The 10,393-nt window shown below is 38.0% G+C and overlaps 1 protein-coding gene across 1 annotated transcript in view; it reads left to right on the top strand.

The window, feature by feature from the left end:
• The window catches only part of LOC139741935 (uncharacterized), a 51,211-nt gene extending 49,066 nt beyond the window's left edge, over positions 1 to 2,145 (top strand). Inside the window, exons 16-17 of the mRNA XM_071652506.1 lie at positions 1,051 to 1,268; positions 1,899 to 2,145. Of these exons, the coding sequence (XP_071508607.1) occupies positions 1,051 to 1,268; positions 1,899 to 2,130 (450 nt within the window). The 3' untranslated portion in view covers positions 2,131 to 2,145. The remainder of the gene's footprint in view (positions 1 to 1,050; positions 1,269 to 1,898) is intronic.
• Positions 2,146 to 10,393: the final 8,248 nt, after the last annotated feature.

A 10,393-nucleotide genomic window follows, 5' to 3' on the forward strand; every position in this document is an offset into this window, starting at 1 on the left:
CTGCGAACTTTTGATTGCTGTTAATGTAAAATATTTGTATCATCACCTCCGCCAAGGGAGGAGGTTATGTTTTCGTTACCGTTGGTTTGTTGGTTTGTTCGTTAGTTCGTTTGTTCGTTCGTTCATTCTGTTCGTTCGTTCGTTCGTTCGTTCGTTCGTTCGTTTGTCTGTGGGCAAAATAACTCAAAAAGTAGATAACGGATTGGGATGAAACTTGTAGGAAAGGTTGAGAATGACACAAGTAACAAACGATTAACTTTTGGTAGTGATCTGAGAATTTTGGGGGAATTTATGAAGGACTTTTTATATTTTGGCAGGTAGGGTCAATGAACTTGGGAGTTCAGGCTGTGCGTATTTGAGGTTTGCATGTGCGCACTAAAGTGCGTGCTCTAGTTTCTGCTAGGGTGAGGCGCGCTGTGCAGCTGAGGGTTTATGACGTAACAAGGGCTTCTATATTGGGAAATCGGGAGACTTTCAGCACACTATTATAAACACTTTCAGCATGCTATAGTATAAGTACGTATGGGTGGAAATCACTGATATCCCTATGGAAGAACAAGATCAGTGATGGAAATGAGCTGCATGCTTGGCGGAGGTCTGCGCTCTCAGAGTGCTTCTCTAGTTGTAAGAATGTTTTACTTGTCTACAGATACTACTAACGAGTGTATACATGTATGTCCTTCGTGTCCTCATGTGGTTAGTTTATGTTTTGTGCTAAGCAGGCATAATGAGAACACAGTATTTAAATTTTCAAGTGATTACTCATCTTCCACCAAGACTGTGGAAGTGGATTTTTTCATAATCGTAAACCATGGCCAAGTTTGTTAACACTTTGTGCGCTCTGAGAGCCGATTGGCACCCGATTGTCACAAAAAGCCCCGTAGTATTGTATACACTGGCCAAACCCCTTGGCAGAAAAAGGGTTAAAATCAGATCAGATCAGATCAAATTTGATAAAATTAGATCCAACTTTTAAAACCAAGTCGGGGCAATCTCCAGGATACCAGCTTTCAATATATTCTCCCTGTCATTCGCCTCCCTCGACAACAGGCATGGCGGGACATCCCCTCCAAGGTGGTGGCGGTGTACGAGGACCTCAATGCCTCCAGGATTCTCCTGCAGGGAGACAGTGAGTACCTGGTGAGGGGGGAGAAGCACAAAACCTGCCCCACCCTGCCAGCCACCCTCCTCTTTCTGCTCCACGTCCAGCAGCAGGAAATTGGGGGCTTTCAGCTGACCAACGGCATGCGCAAGTGGACCAAACTCAGGTGGGTGCCATGGCAACCGTGTTTCAGAAACCTCAAGCTTTTCTCGATCTTTCCTCATATGAATCCATCCACATCCTTAGACCTCTATTACAATTGCGGGTACACAGTCCAATGTCAGTTATGCGGCCATTGCTTTTTCGTATCTCTCTTTAAGCGGGAAATGTTCGAACACTTGATTGTGTTTTCCTTGCATTTTTATTTTGAAATCTTTAATCAATAGTGAAACTACTTAGTGAAACTAAAAAAAAAATGATATTGCACATACTAGGCAGTTAAAGAGCTAGGACCTATTTGCCAATCACTAGTGATATTGTGTACATTCAAATTGTATGATCATGGAGATAAGAGAGAAACATTCCAGGCTTAGGGCCTATCATCTTTTTTTTTTTAATTTGTAAGCCATTATGAGTGTAGGTAAAAGGAAATAAGAAATCAGATTTCTTCAGATGATCGCTAAAGTGTTTTATGATGTTCCAATCTGAAAGTAGATGATATAGTAAACCTACATTTCTACATTCTAGTTTTTTAATTTGTATTATTTTTGTTTTTTCCCTCTATGGACACATTGTTATTTGTTGTCCCAACTTGACTGTGATGCTCTTTAATATGTTTGCCAATGTGTCATCCCAGGTCTATTGCCAAGCTAGTGGACCAGATACGCATGTTCCAGGAGCACTCGTACTCCTTTGAGCTGGACCCAGGCCTGGAGGGGTTGCTACGGCAACGGATGGAGGAGTTCAGCAGCCAGGATATTCACGTCCTGGCTGCCCGCCACAGCTCCAACTACCACCAGCTGTCCTCGGACAACAAGGGACGCAAGCTGGCCTCAGCCTTCCAGAAGATGACCGTTGGTAGGCACTGAATGCCTCATTCCCGGACAGAGACAAATTTCTTGATCTACCTCCTGTTTATTTATTTATTCAATTTATCATTATTATTATTATTATCATCGTTCTGCTCAGTCAAAATGCTCCTTCTACCAATCATTATGAAGGTGATGTTAAATGTCATGCTGCTACAGCCAAGATTTTGTTAGAAATGTCTCATGTTCTGGCTTGAGAAACAGTCGGTCTCGTATGTTCGTAATGATTCTACTAAAGCATTTGCAGGCAGTGAATAAAGAGCAAGTCAAGTGGTACTAACACTGATCTATTTTCATAAAATCATTGTGCAGAGGAAACTCACAAATACACTGTGATTTTTAATCCCACTTGATATGGAATACAAATCTCTTTTCTCCCCTTTCATTTTGATAAGTTAACATTAAGAAGGTCAAATTAACTTTTTTAACAAATGAGATGTCCAGTCAAAATGATTCATTTTGATCTCTCTTCATTCTGCAATACTACAGTGATATTTTACATTAAAAAAGAATCATGTTCTGGTAAATCAATTACCACTCAATAAGAGTTGAATTTGAAGGAAAGAAAATATCATATACACCAATTCCCTGCGTGTACACTCATGACTTTGATAGACATCTATTTTGTTGTGTCTCAGCATGAAATGAAAAATAGTTTGACAAGATTATTAAATTTTTAGCAGCATTTTGCTGCAGAAATTTGATATTTAAACTCACTCGTGCCAAATGATTAATATAATGTAAAGTTTTGTTACATTTAAAACTATGTCACATTGCAGGGTGTGTAAGCAGTCATATGTGGACTTTGCAAAAATTTCTGTTTTAGAATACTGTGAAAAAGAAATTATGATGATGAAAGAAAAATATAAGAAAAGTGGTAGCTGTTATAATACCAGACTTGTCAAGGAAGAATCATAAACATGTGACTAATGACTAGATGTGGATATATGAGTAGTCAAGCCCTGTGAATCAAGTCAAGCATGAGTTGTGAGGTGTATGTGGAGGCCAGTTTTTGGTACTCATCAGAAGAAAGACTCTCCTCAATCTACAGGGGTTTCTTTTGCTACAGAGAAAAAAATGTATAACTAGTTATTATGCAAGCTAGTCACAAGTCTAGGTTTAAGAGGTTTAAGATCAAGTTGAAAAGTTTTTAAGTAATAAATTTGGCATGATTTTCACCTTTCTTCTTCATGTAATGTTAAATGAGGCAAATTAATTAAAAGAACAAGTCGCTGAAGATATGCAGTTTTGTGTTCCAAAAAGAATATATATATATATATATTTTTTTTTTTTTTTGGGTGAGACTTGGACACTGTCTGAATTATGCTTGTCCCCATATGCTGTCTTCCTAGGAGCGGTTCTGTAACAGGGTACTACTTTTGTTTTCCCCCGAAGTATGTATCTAGGTATATGCTTTTGAGAATAACTTTCCGTCGAGTCACAGCAGAATAGCTACCATTTGTATTGACCAAGACTGGGATGCTGCTTAGCAATACCAGTCTGGCAGTCTCAGCTCTTATCTTTATTTCCCATTAACCTGTTGAGGACGAGTACCGAGTATACTCGGGCAGGTGTGTATGGGAAATGCGTGTTGTAGCAAAATCAGTCCGTCCTCAACGGGTTAATGTCACTCATTGCGAGAAGTCTGAATCTGGGTTTACGTACCATTGTATTTATGCCAGAGCTCGTTCAATCCTGTGGCAGTATGGAAAGTATAGTTTATGACATCACTTGTGAAATTTCAGTTCTATGAAATTTCAATTCTCAGGAATTATTGCTCAAGCATGAAACTGCTGAATGTCAACCTTCATATTTAACTAGTCTGGTATTATATCCTACTTGGTGAAGCCGGATAGACAATAGAAGCACTGCATAACATCAACATGGTAAAAAAAGTACAAGTTGATTATTTTTTCCAAGGTGCATGTATTACGTCAATGTTTTCAGCCTCAAAATCAAATGAAGAAGTCTATTTTGACAAGGCAACTGAATGATCCTTGGTGATCTTGGAGTTCTCTCCATGCAGTAGTTTATTGATGGTGTAGATATTGCTGCCCACAAGTGACCAGCAAACCACTGGACAAGGACCACAATGTCAACTGCTTTGCGGTCTGCTATGGTCATACATTTGACCACACCTCCTCAATACAATGTGTCCCTCAGCGAAGCCAGAGCATTGGCAAGGTTGGAGGGAGATGATATGTGATAAGGCTGAGAGAAAACATTCTGATGAAACTTTTTTTTTGAGAGGCTTCATTCATCTGTTTGCAACGAGGCTGACTACACAGCAATACTCTTGTCAAAACGTTATCATTTATCATAATGTAGCCATGGGGTTCTTTGTTATTGTCCATAATGCGATGTCTTGCAGTTGGCTGAATGAGAAATAGATTAGCTTTGCATTTACCACTTTAGTCCAGGATCGATTGAAATGAATCATGAGGATAACAAGAAGTTATAATTCAAATTGTTCGAAATTTCAGTCAGTTAAAGAATGAATACTATCAATAGTAGTATCATGTGCTGAAAGAGATCTATACTAGAGTAGCAGGAAAAAAAATACAGAGACTTATGGTGCTGTCATGGCATTTTATCAAGTACTAACTGATTTTCAAATGTGCCCCTAAGTGTTCTCTTGAACCATTTAATGGAACAGTTTTGAATTACCTCCATGACAGTATATTTGTGGCTCTGTCAAAAGTTATGTACGTGTACACCAGAGTATATTGAACAATCATTTTGAAATATGGTTTTCATCATTGAGCCACCAGAACAAATGAGTACTTCTGTCAGTGACTAAGTGCCATTATGCAAAAAAGACAAAATTGCCTGAAACTTTGTCATATCATGAAAAACTCCAACATTCCACTGTCTTTCATCATTTTTATCTATTCCACCTTGACTAAAGAGAGAGAGAACAAAAATCACCTTGTCTTTCACAATTCAAAATCCGTCCTGTGGAAATCAGTTGTAATCCAATCACATGTGGTATAAATTCCTCTCCAGAAGTATTGCTGAATCATAGACCAGTACCAAGGTAGTATTGCGAGCGACGTGAAGAATAACAGATGGGACTGTGGTATGTGTTCCCATGTGTGTGTGTGATTATTATATGTTCATTGTGTGATATCAATGATCAGTGAATTGAACATTGCTGACCATTTCAAAGGTTCAGACTGTATATTGTAAAATGTATGTATCTCATTCTGCATATGGAAAAAAAAAATGCCTACATGTACCAGGCACCCGTTGTTGTTTGCAGGTGGGTGCATCAGTGTGTGGGTATGTTTGTTCGTCAGTGAAAAGAAAAAAAGTGAAATGTCACACAAAATTATTAATTCTATCGTAAGGTGCTTGACATACAAGGATTGTGTGGGTGAGATTATCGTAAAAATTACTGGAAAGTTGACCCTCCACCCACAACCAAAAGTTTGCCACTTCAAGTGGTATGTAAGGCAAGGGAACAAACTTTGTGCCTGTATAAGTGTAACTGCTCACTGTCATTCAGTTGACCTGTGACCTCCTGTATTACTTTATAAGTATGTGTTTGATATCAGCTTGTCATATTTGTATGATTATGTCCACTTGGCAAATGCTTTCAATTATGAGAAATGGAAGCATTTCCTTTCCTTTTGTTTCTACTTCCTATTTCTTTTCATTATGAATATGTTTATGATTTGTGTTTTTCATGATGCTAGGAGGCTTGACCATTGTGCTACCTTTTTTTAATGCCCTGTATATAAAGTGATGTATATATTTGTACATTTCCGATGTAACATTCCAAGTTTTACACATAAAAGCAAGAGGTTTATTTTGTATATATTTATACATTTGAATAAATGTCAACTGAAATTTTCAAGAAATCTCAGACTCTTAGGTGTCTATGTGTAGCTGATATTGAACTTTTCTCCACATTTTCTTCCTTTAAAAAAAAAAAAATAATAATTTCCCTTTTTCTGTGGGGGGAGGGGACCATATGAGGGAATTTGAATTGCCTATGACAGCCATAAGTTAAGTTTGCAATAATTTTTATTTTCTTTTGTAAGGTGTGCCTGTGACATCCATGGATGGAGTGGTTGGAAAGTGGGGATGGTATGGATGCAAGTTCACTTACTGGTACTGCTCTGTTCTGAGAAGTCGAGAGACTGTAAATTCATCTCACATTTCTACAGGGGCACACCATGGTCAAGATTATCCCATGGTGACATAAGAAATCTGCTATTGACAAGACCCTATGTAGTTGTTTATAACATGAAAAATAACAATTTCCTCAATAGTTATAAACATCGAGGGCGCTGCAATGATTTCTGTGGCAATGGCAACTTCTGGCCATCGGCCTCTTGGTTATTGGATACACCTACATGTACATGTATCTCTGACCAAAATGTATGGAGCAAGTCTTAGTGGAAGAAACAGAAATAGTGACATATGAAAAAAGCAGGGTGGCTGCATGTTAAAATATATATATATATGAATATATACATTTTTTTAAATACATTATATAAAATTTTAGACTAAATTTGCTACTTGTAACTTGTTTTCATGCGGTCAAGTTCACATTAAAGGTAGAAGTGTTATCATTTCTAGAAGCTGAAGTATGAAGTATGTTTCACAAGAGATGAAATAACTGAATATGCCAGCATACTGTAGACATGATATCAAAAGATGTATTTTGCAGTATGGAAAACTCCTGAACTTTGCACCCCACTGAACTACACTAGAATGGTAAAATACAGATATTTCTGCCGATGGCAAATCATGAACACCGATTACTTTTGTCCACAGAATTTGAAGAAAAAAAAGGCAAAGGTCACTAAAATTAGCCCAACATCAAAAAATAATAATAAATAAGAAAAGTTTTATCACTGATGTTTGAGTTTCATAGTGTAAAGTCACGCTGTCTAGCTTGAAGAGACGGTAAATTATGACCAGAAAGAAAAGAAAAGTTTCTACAAAACTACTTGAGCTTTTGAAACCATCACAGATCTCCATTTTTGGTCCAGCACATCTGAAGTACATTTGCTGTGAACACATTGCTACATCTCAAAAATAGCGAGGGATTGAATTCACAATGGACAAAATGAAAAAAAATCAATTTTCATGGCATTTTCAAATGGATTTATTAATGACACTGCATTTGCTGGTGAGCACATAAATGAGATACAGTACATGTATAGAACTGCTACACTTCACTTGGTGCATTAAACATGAATAGGGCTATATACATCAAAAGTTAATAAGATTCGTATTTCCTAAATGATAAACATCCAATTTTGCTCTTATATACAATTCATAATACATAAACATGATTTTCACCTCTAATATCATCCTGCACTATCTGATATCTGAACACATTCAGGCATTTTAGTGCTCTAAAGGGTGCCAATGGCAGTTTCAACAAAAACGAAAACTTTATTACTATGCCATCATTTTTTACTTTCTCCCGTCATTATACATGTACGTTTACATCGAGATGTTACAATGTTGGGAATAAGGTCGAAGCTCAGGGCCCTTTGATGGGATTACATTTTTTAGCAAGCAAAGAATCAAGCTTTAATACAACTACATTCCCCTCGATCTGTGGCAGCAAATGACCCACTCGTACCACTGACTGCCAGAACCAGAGAGCTCCTGAGCAAACTCTGCGAATTTCAGAATCTTGGGGGTCACGGTTTAATCCTTTGATCCACTGAGTTTTTGTCATGTATACCAGAGTCTCAAAGAAATTCACAATTCATAAAATTGATGGATATTCCACAGAGATGGACGAATGTGAAATATAACATAACATTATTGATGCTGTAATAATAGTTGCTTCTTTGAAGTGTATTTACATGTATGAGAAACATATCGTCGCTGGGGCGACAAGACCTCGTATCTGCAAAATGTCAAATGTTCATAAGAGCAAAAAACATGGTGGGATAGACTCTCTTTTGGACAGGACATCACTTAACTGATTATCTGATTTTTAATCCAAAAAAGTCATTTTTACCAAAATTTGAGATACAAGGTCTTGTCACCCCAGCGACAAATCTTATCCTGTACAAGAAACTGTCAATATTGCTGATAGTCCTTACTCCGAGCTCATACCTTTTCAGATGAAAACTACAAACCAGAAAGGCTTTCTGCTTGGCACACTCGTCACCTCTCAAATCTTGCCAACCCTGCTTACATTATTCATCCAGCCAAAATAAACGTGCATTTGAGAATTTCTGATGACCATTTCACATTTATAATAATGGCAGATACATGATGCAGGTACATGTATAAAACAGTTCCCAAAGTTTCAGTCAGGAACGGCGGAGCCGTACAATAGGCAAAGTAAGCAAAGACAAAACGAAGTAGATCTACTTTTAATACAAGCCAAACTTGTAACCAAAACTGTTACTTCCAAGTCTCTTCCCCCTCCTGTCACTTTTGTCCTATCTTCCCAATACATCTCTCTCCTACCCTCTCCTGTCTTTTCTCTTACACACACACAAATACGCACATACAATTACACATGCTCCCTCTTTCTCTCTTGTTCTTCCACTCCCTCTCTCTTTTCCTTTCACACACACACACACACACACACACACATACACACACACACACACATATGCGTCTATGGTGGAAACCGAGGACCTGTTTTACCCATAAGAATTTTACCACATAACCGAGGACCTGTGTGTCAGTAGGACTCTTGTCAACCGAGGACTCATTCATATATTACCATCCAACCGAGTACTTGTTACAATAATGCTAAGCCAGGACCTACAAACATGTACCCCTACATACAAAAGCATGCAAAAGCAGACTGCTTGGAATGGTCTGCGTACCGAGGACGTCCTCGGCTCTCTGTGTGTCCTCGGTTTAAATGTAAAGTTCGTAGGGCCTATGTGTGTCCTCGTTTTACACCATGGGTAAGTGCGCACACACACACACACACACACACACGTGCTCCTCTCCACCCCCACCGGTCTATCCCACCCTGACCAACAATAAACTCCTTTGGAATGCTTTGTTAGTGTGACATATACAGGTAGATGGATTACAAATAAATAGATTAAATCAAGCCTATTTCTCAGAAACTACTGTGAATCAGAGTCGTACAGTCTGGCAACCAGCAGGTAGGTTTTTGGTTAAACAATGTCTTTAGTAAGTAATCAGTTTAATTGTATATGTATTAAAAATCATATTTATACATACTGTCATATAAAACCCAATGGCAAGTTATGCAGAGAATCATGACAAAATAATATAGATATATATATATATTTCTTCTTTTTTTCCACTGAGTATAACATACTCGTGCAATAAATTATATAAATTAGACTTGGATTTGATGTAATAATAGATGTCACTCCTTGTCATAGTTGAGTTTACTCAAACGTGACCAAAATTCATCACCCATCAAAAACCTCAAGCACTGATGGACATAATATTGTGGAAGCAATACAATGAAATGGCAATTTGGTCATCGTCACTGCCATCTGCTGCAAAACATGAACGTCTTTTAGAGCACTGATCATATTTTGTGGCAAGTTTCAAATCACAATAATAGTATGAACCACACCTGAATACTACCAGCCATGGTACGAAGTCTGTCACAGCCAGTGTCACCCTTAAGCCCGCCGCACACTACACGATTTTGCCCCGATTCAACGGTCTTAAGACCTTAAGACTAGAAGTGTGACGTCACAGTCTTGCCATTTTCTAGTCGTACGACTGGGTCTTAGCGCCAGTAGTACAGATTTGACATGTTGAATTTCTACGACTGGTCGTAGGCTTTCAGCCATTCACAATGCAGTAAAATGCAAGCGCACACAGTGCGCACTGCGCGCGCTTTACAGTCGGGTCGTATAGTGTGCGGTGTCTGGTCATACGACTGGTCTTAAGACCCAGCTTGGCTTAAGACTTTAAGACCAGTCTGATCGTGTAGTGTGCGGTGGCCTTTACTGTATTTACTTATTTTTGTTTTTCACTTTTTCACTTCAAATTTTGTCCATAGGCATGTATCATGAAATTCTTCATCAGTAGTTGTAATAATAGTAGTGATAGTAGTATGATGATGATGATGATGATGATAACAATAGTAATAATTATGATAATAATCATTATCATGATAGCAGTAAATCATCATTAATGTCAGCATCATCAGATTATAACACGTTGATAAAGTGCATAGTACAGACATTTACAATCACTTCCAATGTTGTACCTTTGCAAATTCAGACATGCCTGCTACCGTAAAAGTGGACATTTTCTACGATTGGGACTTTTT

Source organism: Diadema antillarum, unplaced genomic scaffold, assembly GCF_040938485.1.
Source record: "Diadema antillarum isolate AM-2024a unplaced genomic scaffold, OU_Dant_1.0 seq00000964_RagTag, whole genome shotgun sequence".
In the NCBI taxonomy this organism is placed as follows: Eukaryota; Metazoa; Echinodermata; class Echinoidea; order Diadematoida; family Diadematidae; genus Diadema; species Diadema antillarum.